The sequence below is a fragment of the Hyaena hyaena genome, unplaced genomic scaffold, assembly GCF_003009895.1.
Source record: "Hyaena hyaena isolate Hyena2069 unplaced genomic scaffold, ASM300989v1 scaffold_797, whole genome shotgun sequence".
NCBI classification, from domain to species: domain Eukaryota; kingdom Metazoa; phylum Chordata; class Mammalia; order Carnivora; family Hyaenidae; genus Hyaena; species Hyaena hyaena.
Window position 1 is genome coordinate 26,339 of NW_024081432.1, and position 22,826 is coordinate 49,164.

At 41.4% G+C, this 22,826-nt stretch overlaps 1 protein-coding gene across 4 annotated transcripts in view; it reads left to right on the forward strand.

Annotated features, from left to right (window-relative positions):
* Positions 1-1,056: 1,056 nt before the first annotated feature.
* JAKMIP2 (janus kinase and microtubule interacting protein 2) overlaps positions 1,057-22,826 on the forward strand; it is a 69,813-nt gene continuing 48,043 nt past the window's right edge. For all 4 annotated transcript variants that reach the window (XR_005525867.1, XM_039219194.1, XM_039219195.1 and 1 more), the window contains exons 1-4: positions 1,057-1,309; positions 13,544-14,041; positions 17,867-18,076; positions 19,887-19,985. Coding sequence is in view for 3 of the 4 variants with exons in the window: in XM_039219194.1 (XP_039075125.1) it covers positions 1,181-1,309; positions 13,544-14,041; positions 17,867-18,076; positions 19,887-19,985 (936 nt within the window). In the remaining variant the exon portion in view is untranslated. The remainder of the gene's footprint in view (positions 1,310-13,543; positions 14,042-17,866; positions 18,077-19,886; positions 19,986-22,826) is intronic.

Below are 22,826 nucleotides of genomic sequence, written 5' to 3' on the forward strand. Positions count from 1 at the left end.
CCAGCATTAGTGCCCACCAACCATACTCTGGGTTAATTGATCAGGCCCCCATTTCTCCCACAAAATAGTTACTGTGGTTGTTTGTTTTTGTTGTATATCAGCACCTGCCATTTCTTTCACCCAGTGTGCTTCACCTGTCTCTAAATCCATTAACATCCTCCTCAAATTCTAGGCAAATGCTGCCTTCTTCAAGGAAACTCCTTCCTCTCCCCATTGGAGGGAGAAGTCTTTGTCTATACTTCTTAAAGAACTAGTGTTTATTTAATTTTTTAAATTTTTTAAAAATTTTATTTGAGAGAGAGAGTTTGTGTGTGTGCCATGAGCAAGTGTGAGCAGGATAGGGGCAGAGAGAGAGGTAGAGAGAAAGTCCCAAGCAGATTCCACCCTGTCAGTGCAGAGTCCAGTGCAGAGCTCGATCCCACGACCCCGGGATCGTGACCTGAGCTGAAATTAGGAGTCAGACACTCAACCTACAGGGCCACCCAGGTGCCCCAATGTTTATTTTTTTTAGAGGCAGTTTTCAGATAGGTGGTGATGATGATAATGATGAAGATGATAGATAGATAGATTAGATTAGATGATTAGATTAGATTAGATTAGATTAGATTAGATAGAAGGACTTGTGGCTTGTGAGGAGGCTGAGCAGAGGATGAAGAAACATGAACAGAATAGGGAAAGTCTATGGGAAAAGAGCAAGAAAATAAAAGGGCATTTCTTAGGGCTGGAAAGTGAGTGAATTTGAAGAGATAAGGCTGGGGAAATGGACAGGTTTGGACATAAAGAGCACTCCAAGATGTGAAAGATACACCCAGATACTCATAGGTCCTTGGAGGATTTTGAGCAGGGCATTGACATGACCAGACCAGCTCTTTGGAAAGATCGCTCTAAATTTATGTGCAAAGTGGATGGGGGGATCTGGGGGCAGGATACCTCAGGGGGAGGCTCCTACATGTTGCTCATGCTGAGAGACACCAGCTGGCACCTCATCCAGGTCTCTGTCGCCTCAGTAACCGCCGTCTCTGCCTCTCCTCAGGGCTTCCAGGGCAGCGGCTGAGGAGACCTTACCAAGGAGCACCACGCAGTAGATGCTGAAACATCACCCCCAGGAGAAGAAGCAGTAACATGGCAGCCCCTGTTTGAAAGGAATTAAAAAACAGCAGAGTCCCTTTAGAAAGAAACAATGTCCAAGAAAGGGCGAAATAAGGGCGAGAAGCCCGAAGCACTCATTGTTGCCCTTCAAGCTGCCAATGAAGACCTCAGAACCAAGCTCACAGACATCCAGATAGAGCTGCATCAGGAGAAGTCCAAGGTGAGTGAGGCCCCTTAGGGCCACAGCCTGGAGAGCACTCTGGCCCAGCTCTGCCTGCTGGCCCACCCCAGTGGCTCCTCTCTGCCAGTTTCTGGGGAGATCGACGGCCCCTGTATTTATGGAGAGTCTCTTGTGTGTGTCTGTGGCAGGACTCGAGCACAGGATTCACAGAAGGTGAGAATAACATGCTCATGAGACTGATCTCTGCCTCCTCAGGAAGCCTGGCTCAGGAAACCAGTCATAAACATTGAGACGACCTCCACTCCCACTCCCTCCCACCACTGCATCGTTGTATGGCCCTGGGCGAGTTCCACCCTGCCCTCGATGGGGATGGGTTCTTCCTGCTATGGCACGAGCAGCCCTTCTAAACTATATCGCATCAGGTCATTCCTCTCCTCAGACCCTTCAGTGGCTTCCTACCTTTTCAAAGCCAAAGGGTTTTCCCTACCACTACAGGATATTTCTTCCCCCTCTCTAGGGCTCATCTCCCGCTGCTTTCCCCCAGATGACTCTGTTCCGTCCTCTTTGCTGGATCAAAATATATATACTGATCACATTTAGGGCCTTTGCCCCTTTGCCCCCACGCAGCTGTCTACCGCTTTCAGATGTCAGCTCTGATACCTTCCATCTGCCACAGTCTCTAAGACAGGACACTTCTCATGCCCAGTTACTCCTATAGCCATTTTGATTAATTTCATAGTGATTTCTGCATTTATCTATTTACTTGTTTAGTGCTTATTTCTGCCATCCAGTGTAATCTCCGTGAAAGCCGAGTCCTGCCTGACCTCTGTCTCTCAAGCCTAAATAAATGTTTAGAACAGAAAAGGTTAGCATGCGTTTGTTGACTGGGCAGAGGAACAAATGAAAGGTGATTCATTTTTTTATACCTTTGTCAGCAACATCCTCCTATCTCAGGAGCTCTAATGAGGTTCCAGTTAGACAAGTATATAAAGCAGTTATGATGATTGGATGAGAAAATTCATATCATGCTCAGAGAGATGCCAGGTGCATGGTATACTCCTAAATATATTCTTTCTAATAGCTCTGTATGTGAGTCTGTTGTGAACTCAACTTTGGAAAGTCTCTTTACTCCTCTGAATCTCATCTCTTAGCTGGATATGCTAACACTTACCTCTTCAGAGTGGTACAGGTATCAAATATGGTCAAAAACAGGAAAGTATTTTCAAACATCAGACATACATGAGACATTTTTGCTCAGTACACACCAGAGACAACTGTGTCTGCATGAAGTTACCCTATGTAGATCACTCTTTGTATAGTAACACAAATAGATGTTCCTGATCGAGCTATAGTTCAAAAACCAATATCCTCATTCTTTTTCATCTATTTCTTCTTCTTTGCCATTACTATCAAATTTTAATTATTGGGCACCTGGCTGGCTCTATCAGTTAAGCATCCAACTCTTGACTTCCACCAGGTCATGGGTTCGAGCCTCACGTCAGGGCTGTATGTTGACAGTGCAGAGCCTGCTTGGGATTCTTTCCACTCCCTCTGTCTCTGCCCTTCTTGTGCTCTCTCTCTCTCTTTCTCTCAAAATAAATAAATAAATAAACGTAAACACTTTTTTAATTATTTATTTTCCAAAATATCTATTTCTCCTGGTTTCAGCAATAATAAAGCTTAGATCTGCCAAAGTTCCTTGCCTCCTGTCTCTGTGGAGACTTAACCTTGGATAACCAGACCCCGGTGTAAAATTTGCGGAGGAAGTTTTCTTCCATGAAGCTAAAAGGGATATGATATCATAAAAACAAAGAGTACAAAACAAAACAGAAACATTCGTTTGAGAGTCAGTAGACCAGGGCCTTGTGTTTATCTCTCCTCAGGGACAAATTTAAGCGTCTCAATATCTTGACCCGTAATTCAGATGACTGAATGTGTCTCTCAAGCATCACTGTGCATTAGAATAACCTGGGGGAGCTTATTAACAATTGAGGTCTCTGGGCCCACAGCACAAGGATTCTAATAAAGCAGACATGGTGAGGGCCTGGCCTTGCACTTCTGACAGACCTCCCAGCAGTCCGCATGGAGGTGGCTGTCTGCCTCTTGTTGCAAACAGACCACGAAGGTTCCTTCCAGGTCTGACAGTCTATGAACATTTCGCCTGTTTAACTTTCCCTGGGGCAACGTAACATTGCAAGGGAGGCCGACTCCTTTAATTGTAGTAACGACAGGATGACAAACTCCATCCATGGGAGAAGCCTGTCTGTCTCAGTGACCATAAACTGACGCTGATTTACAGAGAGCAAACTCCTGAGGTTTCAAAGGGCAGAGGTCCCACAGGCCCCACCACTGCCAATTTTGCACACATTCAAACCTTTTTAAAAGGGGTAAGGGGCGCCTGGGTGGCTTAGTTGGTTGAGCATCCGACTTTCACTTAGGTCATGATCTCACGGTTCGTGGGTTCGAGCCCCGCATCGGGCTCTGTGCTGACTGCCAGCTCAGAGCCTGGAGCCTATTTCAGAGTCTGTGTCTCCCTCTCTCTGACCCTCCCCTGCTCACGCTGTCTCTCTCTCTCTCTCTCTCTCTCTCCTAGAAATAAATAAAAATAAAAAAATAAAAATAAAAAAAAAAATAAAAGGGGTAAGTAAGTCTTGAGAGAGTGGTCAGGGCTACCTGTTTATCCAGGGCCTGGCTGGCACTGGTATCTAAGCTGGCAGATCACATGTAACCCCCTTCCTCTGACAAGAGCCTGACAGTCAGCCTCGTGCAGAAAAGCACTGCCCTTATCCTTCTCTCTGCTGGCTGCCCCCCGTCTTCCTCTCTGTGGCAGTTAATTACAGTCCCAGCACAGGGACTAAAACAAAGCTCCACCGCCTGTCAGCAGCCTTCCCCAAAGAGCAAAGGGAATTTAGAGGGCAAGCAAGTCATAAAGCAGTTTTATTAAAATAAATATGATTGTGTTTCCAAAGGCCCAGGCTTTAAGAGAGAGAATATAAACAATGCCAAGATGGGAAGTCATACCCTCAGTTTGGCTCCTAGACTATCATGATAAAATGACAATGCAGCTACTGGGAAATGGGCAAGTTCAAGAGGGGAAACCTTAGGAGCAATGGCACATTACTCATTTTTCCAGAAAGACACATCATCCCATTGAGATTTGTGAAACACACTGCAGGCAGAGTCGTGAATGCTTTAAACTGATTATACAAATAGCTACACATTATTGAATGTTCACTATCTGTCACACACTGTAATAGGCACGTTTCATCCTGTCATAACTGTACCTCTTTCACGTAGCACCTGGGTGACCCTGAGAAGGTTTTAAAATCCCTTTGTGTTCCCCTTTCCTCCTCTGGCAAATGGGAGAATAGCAGTGTCTACTTCAGACAGATGTATGTGTGTTTGTTGGTCTTGAGCAGTTAGTTTGTGTCAGACATGTTCAGAATTATGATTCAAGTATAGGTGGGCATTGTTCTTCTCCTCATATTACAGATGAAGAAACTGAGGCTTGGTGAAGTAATGTAATTTACCCAGAGGCACATGTTAGTAGATGGCAAAACTGGTTCTTCAACTCCCTTGCCTCCGCTCCAAAGTCTATGCTCTTATTTTCTTTTCTGATATATTTGCCCCAGCTTTATTGAGTTATAATTGATAATATCACATTATATTCATTTTAGGTGTACAACATAGTGATTTGACATATGTATAGATTATAAAATGATTACAACAAGAAGTTTACTCAACATCCATCACCTCACATAGTTACAAAATATTTTTCCTTATGATGAGAACTTTTAAGATCTCCTCTCTTCACAACTTTCTTGTTTTTAAATGTTCTATATCTTTTTTTAAAGTTTATTTATTTATTTTGATAGCGAGAAAGAGAGCATGCAGGCACAAGAAGGGGAGCTGGAGAGAGAGAGAATCCCAAGCAGGTTCCATGCTGTCAGCTAAGCTCCTGATGTGGGGCTCCATCCCATGAAATGTGAGATCATGACCTGAGCCGAAATTAAGAGTTGGACATTTCACCAACTAAGCCACCCAGGTGCCCCTCTCAGTTCACAATTTTCAAATATGCAATACAGTCTTGTTAACTACAGCCACCATGATATGTGTTACAGCCCCAGATCTTATTCACCTTATCATTAGGAGTTTTTCCCTCTTAACCCCCTTTACCCATTCCCCCGACCTGTAACCCCATTTCTCTGACAACCATCAATCTGTTCTCTGTAGATTCCAAAAGAAAGTGAGATCACATATTATTTGTTTTTCTATCTCTGACTTATTTCACTTAGCATAATACTCTCAAGGTCCATCTGCATTGTTGCTGATAGCATGATTGTCTTCCTTTTAAAGGCTTAATGATTTTTTTATTGTGTATATGTGTATTATATAATATGTATATATACACACACTTTCTTTATCCATTTATCCACTGATGGACAGGTTATTTCCATGCCTTACAGAACCTATGCTCTTAAGAAATGGGTGGTTCAGTTAGCTAAGCATCTGACTCTTGGTTTTTGCTCATGTCAGGATCTTGCGATTTGTGATTTCTAGCCCTACGTTGGGCTCTGTGCTAGCAATGTAGAGTCGGTTTGGGATTCTGTCTCCTTCTTTCTCCAAATAAATAAATAAGCTTAAAAAAATCGGAAGGTCTGGAAAAAAATGGAAACCTTCAGCAAAGGAAGAGAGAATATTAGAAGTTTATTTTATACTATTATGAAAATTACAAATGAAGAAACAAAGTGTTGGGGGTGGGGGTAGTAGCATACTGAATCCTTCCCCCATAGATGCCTGCATTTCCACTACAGGGAAATGAAACAAAAATACTGGACACAGTCAACTTCTAGTTAGTAGAAATTTATCTACAAGATTTGCTAAGCACTAATAGGAATAAACATTCTGATAAGTCAGTCATTTTGACCGAAGTCCAAGAATAATGACTAAGAAAATGGAACTGGGGAGCCCCCTGGGGCGGATAGGAAGGAACAGAAAGCAAGGACTCTGTGCCGTATGTCCTTGTTATTTCTGAGCCTGCATATTCACATCTATAAAATGAGTGGATTGTGGATCGCATAGAGTCACCACCCTTCCAGAATGGTAGGGATGCGTCAGGGAAGGCAACTGTGTGATCCAGCTCTTCCTGCGCGGAGATGGCTCTCAGGATCCTCAGGGATCAGACCTCCCCTGGCTCCCTGGCCTCGGTGACATGTCTTCCCCTACATCCATTTACTCTGTCACATCACCCTGCTGTACCTTTGTCATAGGACTTTGTACAGTCTGAAGGTATTGTGTTCCTCTGCTGACGTATCGCCTGCTGCCTCCCTCACTTGCAGTATAACATAAGCTTCTTATGGGTAAGAGAACATGTCTGCTTACGATATTTCCTAAGGAAGGTGCCCTCAGTGATTTGAATGCTGCCTGGCATGAAGGTGGGTGCTCAAAACTACTTGTTGAGTACATTCTCCTGTTGCCTTTTAGAAACTTTCCCATCAACCCCATGGCATAGATTTATTTATTTAGGTAGAGAACCCAAGGCTTGGGCAGAGAAGGGATTTCCATCTAAGTCTGTCTCTTTTTTGGACCAGCCCTCTGAGCCCTTAGGCTTTGGTGTTTTCCTCTGTCTGTCTCTCCCGTGGACAGTGTGAGGCCATATCCACATCATCAGGTGTGTGAGCTCCCTGGGGATTGCTGTGAGATGTGAAATCCACCCACTGATTCCCTAGGGCTCTCTACCTTCCCTCAGAGGCCGCCTGTAGCTTTGGTGAACCCCAAGGGCCCAGGGACAGCGGGCCTGGAGGCCCAGGAGCAGAGAACAGGGCTCCATGCTGGAGGCAGGAAAGCAGCATGCCTGGGTAACAGCATCTGGGGGGTCAGCTCCAGACTGGAGTTTGCGCCACTGGAACAGCCCTCAGACTGCAGAGCACTTCCAGACCTCGCAGCGAGCCTGGGAGGAGGGCAAGGTGTGGTTACTATTCCAATTTCACTGAAAAAGAAAATGAGTTCTTAACTCATTTAACTGATGTGCTCCCAGTGACACAGCGAGTGGAGCAGCCAAAATGGGAATTCCCAGCTGACCTGGGTAATACTGAATATCTTGTTGCCTCCAGGACTCCCAGAAACCCAGCCAACCCTTGTCCTCAAATGACTGTGTGAGTGCCTCCACATTAGGGGCCCCAATTTGGGATGCAGTGTTTCTTGCCTTATGCACGTTTAGTTTCGTTTTCAAGAAGTGTTAAATGTCCAAAAGTAAGAAATACAAAAATAGAAGCGTTGGTACCTTCCCAGGTTGTATAAAACCGCCCTTATAAGCAACCTTCCAATAGTGGGAGCTTTTCCCTCCTTCACATCTCCTGACTGAGTGGTGCTTAGTGCCCGTGAGATGCCCTGCCTGCCTACTGGGAGTTTGATCTCCAGGAACACCCCCGGCGGATAAGCCACACCAGAGCTTACGTTAGCTTCTCTTGCCTTGATAACCTCTCAACTTCCTTATCTTGGACAAGGCAATCCAGTTTTTAATCCTAGATATCTAAGGTCACATCAAAGTTCAAACATCACCCACTTGATCTTGGCAGAATTTACACTGGCATTTTTCAAAGGCCAGACTAGAAAAGGAAGATACAATGTGAGACTAGTGTGGGATAGTCATGAATGTTCTTCCCTCTGACACAGTGTCAGCTCTCTTCAGTAAGATTACATTTTCCTAGTGATTTGTTTTCTTCCATAAAACCTCCAGGGGAGAAAGGATTTGGGATCTGTATCTTTCAAAGCCCTGCTCACTGCTCACTCCCTTGCCCTGTCTCACCCCATACCTCAACAGTGCACACACATTCTCTGAGTTTCTTCCAAGTTAAGGTTAGATTCCACTAATACTAGGGAACTCAAGTTTTACCTTTGTATCTGTTAGGAAAATAGTTATTATGGTCTTAATAATATAATAGTAATGTTAGTTTACCCTGATAATATGAGTTCTTTTTTAAAAAAGATTTTTTTTAATGTTTTTTTATTTATTTCTGAGAGAGAGAGAGACAGTGTGAGCAGGGGAGGGTCAGAGAGAGAGGGAGATACAGAATCTGAAGCAGGCTCCAGGCTCTGAGCTAGCTGTCAGCACAGAGCCTGACGTGGGGCTAGAACCCATGAACTGTGAGATCATGACCTGAGCCAAAGTTGGACACTTAACCGACCGAGCCACCCAGGCACTCCTGAGTTCTTATATTTATGTTGTTGGTATTAATATAGCAATGCATGATTCAACAGTACTAATATATACAATATATGTCAAAATTAATACTGTGCCGTTTAACCATGTATTGATAATTATCGATCTCCCAGGTGTTCCAGCCTTTCCAAAGGACTTTTGATACGTTATCTAAGTCAGCCCTCACAACCATATGAGAATGAGGCCCCCAGTCCCAGTTTACACATGAGAAAACTGAGGCTGGGGTTGGTAAAGAGCTTGCTGAAGGTTTCAAAGTGACCAGGCAGGTCCAGGACCTGACCCAGACCCGGCTCCTGGCCCACACCAGGCTCTCCGCAGCCTTCCTCACACTGTATTTGTGCAGAAGCTAGTCCTCACCTTTCTCATCTGACGTTCAGATGATACAAATGCTACCTACATTACAGGTGGCCGAGGGTAAATGTGGTGGTGTGTGTAAAGCCTTTAGGAAGGTGGCTAACTCGCAGTAAGCCCTCAATAAATGCTATTATGTGATCCAGCGGATATTTTTTCTGAAACATTTACACTTATCAAAATTGATTCCTTCTACTGAATGGTTTTTATTTTCCTACTTCACATATTATCCTTATATTTTTCGTTGTTGCTCAGGAGTAGTCTTTTCTCTTTTTGTGTATGTTTTACATTAAAATAGTAAAGTCCATTTTCTTACCAGTACAATCCGAGCTGCAAGTAATTTTCAGAAAATGATTTTACTACAAAATTTTAATTGGCTTTTTTCCCTCCCAAATGCCATTCACATCCTTTGTGTCTCCTTCATAGTCAAACACTTCTCCCAAGCTTAGAAAAGCAAGTCATACCTAGAAATTCTGCAAAAATGTCAGTTTCTATGGCAACCACAATAAGCAGACATGAAAAATGTCAACTATAATCAATCAATGCCTTTGAATTTTCTTTGAGTTCTATGGATTTCTTTAAGTGATGGACAAGAAGGCCAGTGTTTGTTTGTATTTGTTTTTATCTTCAGGTTGGAATGTTTTTTTTTCTTTTTTCTTTATCTCCAATCTACACACAAAGGATCAGTGTTTATAATTTGAGAGAAATGACAGAATCACAACATGAAATAATCTAATGCACCTGCAGAAGATTTGACATAAATAATTTTAGGTCACGGATATCTCCTCTGATAGCCAGTAATAGTATTACCTTCCTTTTCGTAGTACTTTGTAGTTCAAGGTACTTTCCCATGCATTATCTAATTTAACCCCCCAAATAATCCTGTTATGGGTAATTTTTAAGTATAACCAAAGATCCTCAGAAGGATAAAGCAACTTCCTTAGATAGAGCAGACTGTGAAATCAAAATGCAAACCCAGAATTCCTTATCCTTTGTCAATTTTTACTAGTTATTTATTGTTCTCAGAAGAACTGCTAAAATTTCCCTTAAGTAAGTTCCTGCTTGCCAGCCCTTATAGTCATGATGTTGTTCCCAATGCCTAATGTAAGTACAACCTGCTGAAATTGAAGATAACTAATTTCCTGTCACTTGAAGTAAAGTTAACTTCCCCAAGGTCCTAGATGTAAGGTAAATTATCTGAGTTTCTAAATCAGTGAAAAATAAGCCCTGTTTTTTCACAAAAAACCGCATTATTAGAAATCAGAAAGGTGGGGCGCCTGGGTGGCTTAGTCGGTTAAGCGTCCGACTTTCGCTTAGGTCATGATCTCGCGGTTCGTGGGTTTGAGCCCCACATCGGGCTCTGTGCTGACTGCCAGCTCAGAGCCTGGAGCCTGTTTCAGAGCCTGTTTCAGAGTCTGTATCTCCCTCTCTCTCTGACCCTCCCCTGCTCACGCTGTCTCTCTCTCTCTCTCCTAGAAATAAATAAAACATTAAAAAAATTAAAAAAAAAAAAAGAAATCAGAAAGGTTTTTGTGTAGAAGGCACAATAGTGTATTTTGGCTTTCCGGGCTGGTCTCTCTGAGACTGCTCAACTCCATTGTTGCAAGAGCATGGCTGTGTTTCAATAAAATTGTATTCACAAAAATAGAGTCAAGGAATTATTTGTTGCATGGGCTGTGGTTTATCTGCCCATAGTCTAGTCACTTGAGTTTATTCTCAAAAAATGGGGAGTAAGATTTAGGCTGTCCTTACTGAAGCACTGAGAGAATTACCAAGCAGAGGACAGACATTCTTCTATGTGGTGGTTTTTTGTTTGTTTTATTGTTGTTTTATGCAGTGAAGGGATGGATGAGCGGTTGCCCCAAGAAACCCTACAAGTCTGTGTTCTCTAAGCTATATGACAGGATGTATTATTCTTGCCTCTGGCTAGAGGGCTAGCCAGGGAAACATACTGGCATACATTCTTTAATCGCACACACACTCTCAGGCTCTTTATTATGTGTTGTGCTGGCAACCACGGGGTAGACAAAGATGAACAAGTCTCGTTGGCAGCTTTCTAGCAGTTTGCAGTCTGGAGTAGGAGCAGGAGAAGAGGTGGTGAAGACAGATAAGCATGCAGAAAAACCATAGCCATAGCATAAAGAAAAATGTGGAAAGGAACAGTAAGGAACAGTAAGCTGTCAGCACAGAGCCCAATGGGTGGCTGGAACTCACGAACCATGACATTATGACCTGAGCTGAAGTTGGATGCCCAACCAATTGAGCCACCCAGGCACCCCAGCCAAAACTTCTGAGAGCTTGAAAGGCGAAGCTGAGGTGTTGGGTTTCTATTCTGCAACATAAAGGAGCCCTGGCTGGTTTTTGAGTAAGTACATAGGTAGGATCAGAACTGGGCTTTACCAAGAGAAGTATTAGCAGCAGTGCGGGGAAAGCCAGATTCATGCAACACACCAAGAACCCTAGACCAAAGCTCTGTCTGGGAGAAACCAAATACGATCCACAAATGCAAGAAGCCATGTATGTGATTTTTAAATTTCTTGTAACCATGATTATAAAACATAAAAGAAATCATTGGAGTTTTTTAATGTTTATTTATTTTGAAAGAGAGAGACAGAGCATGACTGCACACATGGGAGGGGCAGAGAGAGAGAGAGAGAGGGAGAGAGAATCCCAAGCAGGCTTTGTTCTATCAGTACAGAGCCAGACATCGGGCTCTATCTCAGTAACCTCGAGATCATGACCTAAGCCAAAATCAAGAGTTGGACACTTAATTGACTGAGCCACCCAGCGCCCTTGGTTTTAATAAGATGCTTTATGTAATCTAATTTATCGAAAATATTTTTATTTCAACATGTAATCAATATAAAAATGATTGCTGTGACTTCTACATTCTTTATCTTACACCAAAACTTCAAAATCTGGTGTGTGTTTTCACTTAGAGCAAGTCTCAATTCTGACTTGGGACATTCGAAGCGCTCAGTGTGGCTAGTAGTCCCCAGACTGGATAGCACAGCTCTAGAGCATGTATAATAATAATAATAATAATAATAATAATAATTTAAAAAAAGTATCCAGGAAGGGACCTGGGCCAGAGTTGGAAGCAAGATCAAAAGACAGTCATTTAAGGATGCCTGGCTGTTTATTTCGCCAAGTCTCCTTGTGCCCTAAGTTCTTTTAGAATAACCAACATCGGAATAACTTCTATGCCTTTAAAATAAAGTATTCATAAATTGCCATGTGGACTTAGAAAATCCTGCTGTAGCCACAGGTAGGTAAACTGTTAAGGTAAGTCAAATCTCACACACTTTGTATTATAGTTACAAAAGTCTCAATGAGGAGTTTGAATCTTAACATTTTTCAGCTAGAGAGGCTCTTCACAATTATTTCATGAGACCTCCCAATTTTACAAATGGCAGAGACCCAATTCCACTCAACCAGATATTATTCCCAGGGTTGCCTAATTGTTCTCTTTTTCTGCGTTACTCTATGTGTGTGTGTGAGAGAGAGATACAGAGACAGAGAAAGAGACAGAGAGGAGAGAGATTCTACAAGTACATAGAAGAGACAGAGAGACAAAGATAGGCAGCAGAGAGGATAGTTCAGCAGGAGGACAAGGGTGAAAAACATTTGCTAAGAGCCTTTTACAAGATACAGTTGTTAGGGCCCCACCCTGATCTACGGAATCAGAGCCAGACTCACACCACTTTAAGGTAGTGGCATGGCTAATCTACAAGGAGACCTATATTATTATCAGAAATTAGCAAAACACTGAAGATTTTGTTTAACCAAAATACCTGAAATGTCTAAAGGCTGGAAGGAACGCTTTATTACACTGCTTGACAGGTTGGTTGTTGGGGTGAGGAGAGGGAGAAGAGTTGGGGTAGAGAAAGACACAAAGGGACATCTGTGGACCATGTAGAAAGTTCTAGACACAAGATCCCTTTAACAGAGAGATGGCCCAGTGAACTGCACTGTTTTTGGCTGGGGTGTGTGTGTGTGTGTGTGTGTGTGTGTGTGTGTGTAAAATGTTTGGAGGTAGAACTAAGTTGGCACAGAAAGAAAGGTGATGTTCAAGATACATCTACTGTCTTCATTTTTTACCTCTCCCATGACAGCAACCAAAAAAAAAGGGGGAAAAGGGGAAATGTTTTATATCACTTTGGGTACCATTTTACTAATCTGATCATAATACTGAACAGTCCTAACATGCCCACATTTATCAGCTTGCACCTAGCCAGGAATGTGAAGCCAGAAACGGTCTGCAGGTGATCTGATTTGAACTCCTCCCCACCAAGGTGAAAACCATTATAGCTCCGTGTCCTGATTTTAATGTGCATACAGCCACCTGGGGACTTGTTAAAACCCACGTCCTGATTAGAGGTCTGGGGAGGAGGAGCCCCGGGCCGTGCATCTCTGATAAGCGTCCAGGCCATGCCTGTGCTGGCTGTCCGCAGACCACTCATGGAACAGTAAGGCCCAGGAGTGTCAGATAGTTTAAGCACAAAGTAATACACGCATCCCCAGGTATTTCCTCCTCTTCTGCGCTGTACTCCCCACTTTGGGGCCTGAGGTTCCCTTCCCTCGGACACACGGTGGCTGAGTGGGAAGCGATGAGGTGTTCAGAGCCCATAGGGCTCTGAGCTACAGATCCTTTGCTTGAAGGCTCATCCCTTTTCATCCTTTGACCTCTCTGCTTTCAGGTGTCTAAGCTTGAGAGAGAGAAGACTCAAGAAGCAAAGAGGATCCGTGAGCTGGAGCAGCGCAAGCACACAGTGCTGGTGACGGAGCTCAAAGCCAAGCTCCATGAGGAGAAGATGAAGGAGCTGCAGGCTGTGCGGGAGAATCTCATCAAGCAGCACGAGCAAGAAATGTCAAGGACAGTGAAGCTGCGGGATGGGGAGATCCAGAGGCTCAAGTCGGCCCTGTGTGCCCTCCGGGATGGCAGCAGTGACAAAGTACGGACAGCGCTCACCATCGAGGCCCGGGAGGAGGCCCGGAAACTGTTTGACGCGGAGCGCCTTAAGCTCCTACAGGAAATCGCGGACCTGAAAACTGCGAAGAAGCAGGTGGACGAGGCTCTCAGCAATATGATCCAAGCGGATAAAATAAAGGCCGGAGACCTTCGCAGCGAGCATCAGTCCCATCAGGAAGCCATCTCCAAGATCAAGTGGGAGTCAGAGCGGGATATTCGGAGGCTGGTTAGTAACCCAGTGCAGTGCGTGGGGGCACATTCCCTTGGCAGGCGTCAGAGCGCCGGGGCTGTGCTTTTCCGGGTGTCTCTCATGAGTGCCCACCCCTTGTCTAGCTCTATCCGAAATACAAGATAGGTCCATAGGTAGGCAAGTAGTTAGATAAACAGATACGCCCAGGCCAAAATTGGAATCGTAAAATGTAAAAGATACGGGAATCACCTTTCTCCTTAAAACTGGATTCTTCCAGCCGCACGTGTATGGAGAGTATTTGTTCAATGATTCCTGTTTTCTCGAATGTCTCTAAAAATATTCTAACTTATGAACTCTTCTAAAATCAAAATGTTTTGTGGGCGTTCCATTTGTAAAATGTTACTGGGTTTTTAAAGGGGTAGGGAAAGTGTCTACGGCTTTTTAAGTTTCTGTGCCATCTGAAAATGGCAGCCACTGAGAGCTTCCTGAATGATTCACCTGTCTTCTTTCCAGGGACTGTGTCTGAAAGCAAGAAATAAGAGCTATAAGTTCCCTAGTCATTTTTAAAATAGATCTTCTTTCCCAAAATAAATAAGGACCATTCAAAACCGGAGCCATTATAATTTTTAAACTGGATGTCATTCCTAAGTAGTTTATTTGCTATTGCCAATTTCCAAGACTTATTTCAAAGGGTACAGAGTTAGAGCTTTCTCTCTTCTCTCTCTCTCTTTTTTTTAAAATGTTTAACTTGAGACAGAGAGCGAGCAGGGGAGGGGCAGAGAGAGAGGGGGGCACAGAGGCTCTGAAGCAGGCTCTGTGCTGACAGCTGAGAGCCTGATGTGGGGCTCAAACATGAACCGTGAGATCATGACCTGAGCTAACATCCAACACTTAACCAACTGAGCCACCCGGGTGCCTCAGATCTTTCATTTTAATATGTATGACCAAAAGCACATTGGTTTCTCACTATACCTAAAAAAAAAAAAAAAAAATTATTGTGTGAAAGCCTACGTTGACTACATCCAGTTATTTTTGAAGACACATTTACATGCATCTATACTCAGAATGTTTAGCATTTGTTATATCTTATCAAATTAACCCTCACCTGTTAGAATGTACTTTATGCTTCCCTAAAAATAATATTTTCTGGGTACCTGGCAGGCTCACTCAGTGAGCATGCTAGTCTTGATCTCTGTATTGAGAGTTATACCCCATGTTGGGGGTTGAGATTAGTTAAAAATAAAATCTTTAAAAATAATAATAATATTTTCTTAGGAAAAGTACACTTTCCTTCTGTGTCTGCTCATTTTAAGCAATTATTTTTTAAGAAATCCAATTATGTTCCTTGAACAATATCTCTAGGATTTCAATTTTAAGTAAAAGTGGGTACCATAGAACATTTTAAAATATAAATGTGTAAATTTCTTTGTACTATAATACAGTGTGACTATAAATTGTTGCCTTTGCCACACTTTCCAAAAATTCTTTATCTGCAATTCAGTCTATTGCCCTGGTTGACAATAAAGACCAAACACAGTGCAGAAATATTGGTCTGCCCTGCCTTTGGTTTTTGAAATGACAATGGCTAATGAAGAAAGAACCAACACTGTGAACTCTGGAGTCAGCAGGTGGGTAGATGAAAAGGGCGTCGTACATCAAATATTTGTGTTTGTTGATGGTTTGGGATATAAACTCTATGAGTATATCCATCTGGTTTCTGTAGTTTCTTTCTAGAAGTGATTTGCTCTTACCAGAATACTGCTAGAGTAGACAAGCAGTCTTTGTTAAGAACAATGTAAAATCTAAGCTACCTGAGGAGTGGTTAAAAAACTGGGTGCAAATAGAGGAACATGAGAAACTTTTTCAGTATTACCGATGCCCTGCTCTTCAGTTTTTTTCTTCTTGTCCTGTGACTACCTCTCAACCCAGCTCCATTTTTGGAACTGGAAAGGAGGGAAATGGAAGCTGTTCTGTTTAGAAAATTTCCTCCCAGGGAATTCTGGTATGTACCCCTCCCCATCTAAGAACTAGAACTGTGGAAGATTTTCAGTGCTCTGAAACCAAAGCCCATGCTTACAACAACTATGCGGTAGAGACTCATCGGCACTTATTACCGGATATTCTATAGAAAACTATTTTGGAAAATGCTGGAAGTATGTTGGGGTCAGTATTGCATAGTGCCTATTAGAATGGGCTCTAGAGTCAGAAGACTGAATTTAAAATTGGGCTTCACCACTTATGAGCCATAGGATTATGACAAAGTTTTTAACCCTTTGAGTCCTCGATTGTCATCTGTAAAGTGGTGATAACAGAACTTACGTAATAAATAGGATTGTCATGAAAGAAGATAAGGTATATAAAGCTCTTGGTATGGTCCCTTGAGTGTTGTAAAAAATTAATAAATTTTAGTTACGATGATGGTGATTATGAAGATGATTATATTGGCTGTAATGGAATAATTTCCAGGACATTGATTTAGGTAGGATACATCAGAACCAGCTAGGAGCGTGCGGTGCAGAACTATATAAAACTGTAAATGATATCATTGATTACAGGTGTAACAAATGATTGTACTGTTCAGTTAAGAATAACACTGGATTCAAATATCTACAAGGAGATAGAAAACTAAAGATGGTGCTGTCATTCCCAAATTAGCAGGATAGTGTTTGAATACTCACCAAGTTATCAGACGATATCATAGGACCATGCAGAGTTTAGCCTAGTGTCCTTCCAAAATTGATCTAAAACATAATCGTCAGACTGGGAGGCAGTAGGTCACAGATACTTGTCTGTGGAAAATGGGACTATGTAACATTTTCTCATACTAAACAAAGATTTGTACAAAGTAATTTGTAACGAATAAGACAGTTTAATATAATGTTATTAAATGTCTGTCTCCTATAGCCATTTTGAATGATCTCATGAAATATAATGAAATGAGAAGAAAGGTTTTGCCCAATGCCTGTGCTCCCTTCAAAAACTATTTACAGACATTAATGTCACTAGTCCTCACCAGGGGTGGCAAAAATTTTTCAGTCCATTGAAACTCTAATCAATTGGTATGGAAGGTTTATGGCCTTTAGTTGGCAAATAATTCTGAAATCATCCCCAGGCTTCAAGGAAGTGAGTGTTGGGATCATTGATTGTTTCCCACAGATGTAGTAGGGGTAATAGTGGCTTGGATTACCTGGTGTTTTCCATTCCTGCTGTCCCAACCAAGGTTTTGATAGTAATGGCAAAATGCTGGCTAAGAGCTTCTTGCTCTGAAGTGTGGAAAAGAATGGAAAGAGCCACATAACATGTATTATGTTCCAAATCCTCTCCTGAATTTGCTCTAAATTCACCACCTGAATGCAAACCTTCTGACCATAGGAAATGACTAGGCTCCTGGAAAGGCTGCTGCTTCTTCAATAAAAAATAACTGATTCATCGTGGCTGCTGCTATTTAAGGTGAATTCAAAGGCTATTCCTCTAAACAGGAGGGGATGTCAGTGATTGTCCTGGGAAATACTGTAGGGGAGTATTGAGTGTCTGTTTTTAGTAAAACAAATGACCCACTTTAAGGTTAATCTTTCTAAATCCAACCAACTTAGACCATTTCAAACAGTATACTGAATGAAAGCATCTACACAGGATATACCAGAGAGGAAAAGTTGTTCTCCTTGGCACCTACTTAGCCTAGGTTAGCCTTACATGGCACAGTATTGTCTTGTCTTATTCACAAATTCAGTATACCTGTCATCGCTGTAATTTCTTTCCATATCAATCAGCAGAAAGAAGTTAAACCCATACTATTGTAAAAATGCATTTTTTTTTAAACAGCGTTGTTAAGTAAAATGTCCTGGGTGTCATTTAATTCAGATGGATGAGATTAAAGCCAAGGACAGGATCATCTTTTCCCTGGAAAAGGAACTGGAGACTCAAACTGGCTATGTACAGAAACTCCAGCTGCAGAAGGAGGCTTTGGATGAACAGCTCTTTCTGGTCAAGGAGGCCGAGTGCAACATGAGCAGTCCGAAACGGGAAATTCCGGGAAGAGCAGCGGATGGCTCTGAGCACTGCGGCAGTCCTGTAAGTCTGTCCGAGCTGAAGTGAAGAACTCGGGAGTCATCTTTTATTTAGCTCCCAAGTTTTACTTTCCACTTAAGCTCTCTTCCTGTTTACTACAAAGAAATCAATTCTCCCTCCTACTATAAAACCAGCTAGTATCTTGGGAACAGGGTTTTCTAAACTCATAGACAACAAAGTAGTCTGCACTGCATTAGCAGATCACGAGAGAATTACTGGTCTTTTTAAATCTTTCATAGAATTTTTCTAGCCGTGGGATATCTATGCAAACTTCAGCCCCTTGTAAGTACCATAAATTAGATGAAACTATTTTGCCTCTTGCCAAGACTGGTAATTTTCCCTTGTGTAAAAATGTTGGAAATTGGCAAAGATGGTTGTCATCTGCAGGGGTCAGAATATATAACTGTATAAAAGACTAAACCACTTCAATCATCATCTGAAAGCTCCTAGTCTGATTGAACTTGCCACTTATTACCCTGGATTTTCATCATTTTATATGAGAAATTATTTTCAGAACTGCAGACATAGAAATCGGCTTGTATATAGTTGACTTTCATAAGGTATACCTTTCAAATTATTTAGCTGCTAAAAAGATGAAAATGTATTATTTAGGAACAGTGAGAGGTTCCAAAGTAGTACTTAGAACCAAGTAATGAATAATTTATGAGTTGGTATTCAGGATATATATATCCCAGTAGGTGGCAGAACCAGGATTTAGCAGATGTAAGTTTTCGTTCTATCACTGACATTTACCTGCAGTGCAGCAAAATTGTCAAGAGAATGGGTTCTAGAGTCAGACTCTTCAGTTTACATTCTGAATCTGCCACACACCGGATGACCTTGGGCAAATTCTTTTACTGTTCAGAATTTCGTCATCTGTAAAAGAGACGCCATAGTGCTACTTCGTAAGGCTGGTCAGAGGTCTAGAAGAAATGGTATGTAAAACTTTGAGCATAGTGTCTGGCTCATAGTTAACATTTAATGCATATTAATTACAGATCTATGGATAGTAGCCACAAGACCTTGAATGAGTATGACCTCTCTGAATCTTCCCTGTTCTGCTGAATCCTCTAGGATACTATGAATCTGGAGTTACAATGTGTGGGAAACTGCTTTGTCAACAGTATAGCACTCTCAAAGTGTAAGATGATAATGGAATTGCAAGTCTATAATGGTCCTGTGGACTCTGGAGCATAGAATTAATCCATGATGCCATCTGTAAAGTGATCCATGTCATTTATGCCAGTGGGGAAGCCAATTGTTCTGGGCAAAATGTACTAGCTGTCTTATAATCTACTTCCTTTTATACGTGAAGGCAATGTACCAGCCTTCTCACACTGACCTTTTTTATCAGGAATACTTAGGAATTTTTAAAGCCCAACCCTACCTTCTACTCTTTGGCTGAGTATAATAGGACATCCGTCTTAGCTCTGGGAAGCAGTGTGCAGCCATGACATAAGAGATGCTTCTTGAACCTCATGGAATTATGATATGACCCTGGCCTCAGAGCTCACAGATCTGATAAGTTCATCTAACCATCTACTACTCCTCCTGCCAGGAGTCAGGACTCCAGAGAGTATCTGCCACATGGAATTCACTAGCAATTTCAACCAGACTTGGTCTTCAACCTAAACAGTGAATGTGGAGGGTTAGAAGAGGGTAAATATTTACTCTTCTCTGAACAGAGAACATTTTAGTCTCACTTCATAAGCCAGAGGAAAGGTACCAAGCCTCTTACTTATTTATGAGTGGAATTCCAAAACTTTGTGAAAAGTGTTATTGAAGAAATACCCATTTCAATTTTCCTGTGTAGGATTTGAGAAGAAATCAAAAGAGAATAGCTGAATTGAATGCCACTATAAGAAAACTAGAAGACAGGAATACCTTACTGGGAGATGAACGAAATGAACTGGTGAGTTCTGATCGGAATTATTTAGTTAGTTAGTTGGTTAGGTAGGCATTTTGTTTAAAAAAGTATATATGATGTTGTAGAAGTATAACATTATAAAGAAAAACACGGAAATAATAAAGGTACAGCTTAATAAATACACCCAAAGTGACACACCCATATAACCACCCAGATGAGGGTATGGATTATCAGCAGCTCAGAACCTCCCTTTCTTGTGACCTCTCCCAGTCACCATCCTTCTAGAGTTAATCGTGCTAGTGAATTCTATCGCTAGAGAGGTTCATCACCATTTTTTAAATGTTTTATAAGAGACATCATACATAAATTACTCTTGCATGTCTAGCTTTTCTACCCAGCATTACATTTGTGAAACTCATTCATTGTACTGCATGTATAATTCATTCATTTTCTTACCCTGTTGTACCTAGTAATACACCACTGTATATTTACTCTTCTGTTGTTAATGGACATTTATATTGTTTCTTGACAGTTTTAATGTTAATGGTGCATGTCTTTGGTGAGAAGACATGTTCATTTCTGGTGAGAATATACTAAGGAGCAGAATTACTGAATCAAAGAGTATGCATATGGTCAGCTTCACGAGGTACTGCCAGGTTTCCGCACGTCTTATAGCAATCACATTCCCACCAATAGTGTATGAGAGTACAGCTTCTCCACATCTTTGCCAGCATGTACAGATAATTGATCATACTAGTCACTTTGGTGGGTGTGAGCGAGAATTCTTACTGTAGGATTTTGATTAGTACTTTCCTTAATACTGAGGTTGAGTGATTTTTCACATATCTATTGGCCTTCTGGGTATCCCTATGCAAGTTGCCCTTTGTCTTGTATAAAAATTTTCTTTTGTGCTGCCTTTATTTTCTTATGAAGAATAGGAATTCTTTACATAATTTTTGGATACTTGTATTTAAAATATCTTGCTCTGCACCTTACATTTTACATTCTTAATGGTGGCTCTTGGTACAAAGAAGTTATTTCCAGCCTTTCCTTTTTTTCAAATATATGCATTTTAGGTTATAAATGTCTCTAAGCATGACTAGCTTCATCCCATATGTTTTTTTAATGTCATAGTGTATTGCTATTTAGTTCAAAATCTTTTCTAACGTAGGATTTCTTCTTTGCCCCATGGGTTACTTAGCACTAAAGGCTTAACGTCAAACATCTGGAGATTTTTGAGTTACCTTTCTGTTACTGATTTCTCCCTTAAATCCACTATAGTCAGAGAACATACTTTGTATTATTTCTTTTTTAAGTTGAAATGTAGTTGACACATAATGTTATATTAGGTATACTTTGTATTATTTCATTCTTTAAAATTTGTTGAGATTTGCTTTATGATGCTAGCCTATTGTCAGTTTTAGAAACGTTCCTTGTCCCCAGGAAAAGAAGGTATACTCTGCAATCCTTGCATGCATTTTGAATCAAGTTCATTAATCTCCTATGTCTTTATAATGTTTTTGTGTGCTTCTTCTCCCAGCAGCTTTGTCCATTTCTATTCTTAGTTCTGTTGATTCTGCTTTATGTATATTTGAAGCCATGGTACTAGATACAGATAAATTAAGATTTGTTAAATGCTTCCATCATGAATTTTTATCTTTAATATTTCTTAAAGTCTTGGTCTGATGTTAGTGGAGCTATATCAGAATTTTTCTTTTAGTAGTTTCATAAATATCTATATTGACTTTGAAACTTTATAGTATTTAAGCCGTATCTCTCTTTTTTAACGTTTATTTATTTTCGGGAGAGTAGAGGGGTGCAGAGAGAGAGGAGGACAGAGGTGTGCTGGTAGCAGCAAGCCTGATGCAGGGCTCAAACTCACGAACTGTGAGTTCATGACCTGAGCTGAAGTCAGACGCTCAAGCAACTGAGCCACCCAGGTGTCCCTAAGCTATACCTTTTAAAAGGAACAGTTCTTTGGGGCACTTTGGATCTGTGGTTACTGATGTATGGTATGGTAGAATTACTGATATCTCCTTTTATTTGTGTTTATCTACGTATTCCATAAGTAGCATCTACTAAGTAAATTTATTTAAAACCCGGGATACCTGGGTGGCTCAGTTGGTTAAGCATCCGACTCTTGATCTCAGCTGAGGTCTTGACCTCAGGGTCATGAGTTAAAGCCCAGCATTGGGATGCACACTGGGTATGGAGCCTACTTAAAAATAACTATGTAAAATCCTTGTCATTGACCTTCAGAAAAGAGACAAAGTTTAAAATAGCAAACCTAGTGGAATAATTTATTTGCCCTTGTATGTGCTCAATATTTAATATGTTTGCTTCAGATACTGAAGCTTAAAACTCAGGATTAAATGAGGTTATGAAAAATTTTGGCCTTGGATATAAAATGAGTTTTCAAATGACAGGATATAGTTGGGGAGTACTGTTTTAGAATCACACAAGCAGCTTTTTCAAATATTTATAGGTAGCTAAGTCTCCTATCCCAGCGCTTCCAAAAATGTTAGATTCTCAGAAATAGGAGCAAGTACTTTAAACAACCTTGTCAGAGGGTTCTGACATACCCCACCACTTTTCCTGCTTCAGTGACCCCTCTCCCAATACATATCACTCAGAATCATTAGTATAAAGTGAATGAACTAACCTTCGGAACTTTAACATGGAGATCCATTAGGAATAGGGAGACCATAAAATATGCCATCCAAGTGGGAGAGTTTGGAGAGTAAAAGGGATGAAGACTATTAACAATTACCCCCAAGACAGCATTCATAACCTTAGACCAGTGGTTCTCAGCTATAGGCAATTTTGTCAGTATCTGGAGACACTTTTGATTGTCACAACTGGGAGGATGTTACTGGAATCTAGTGG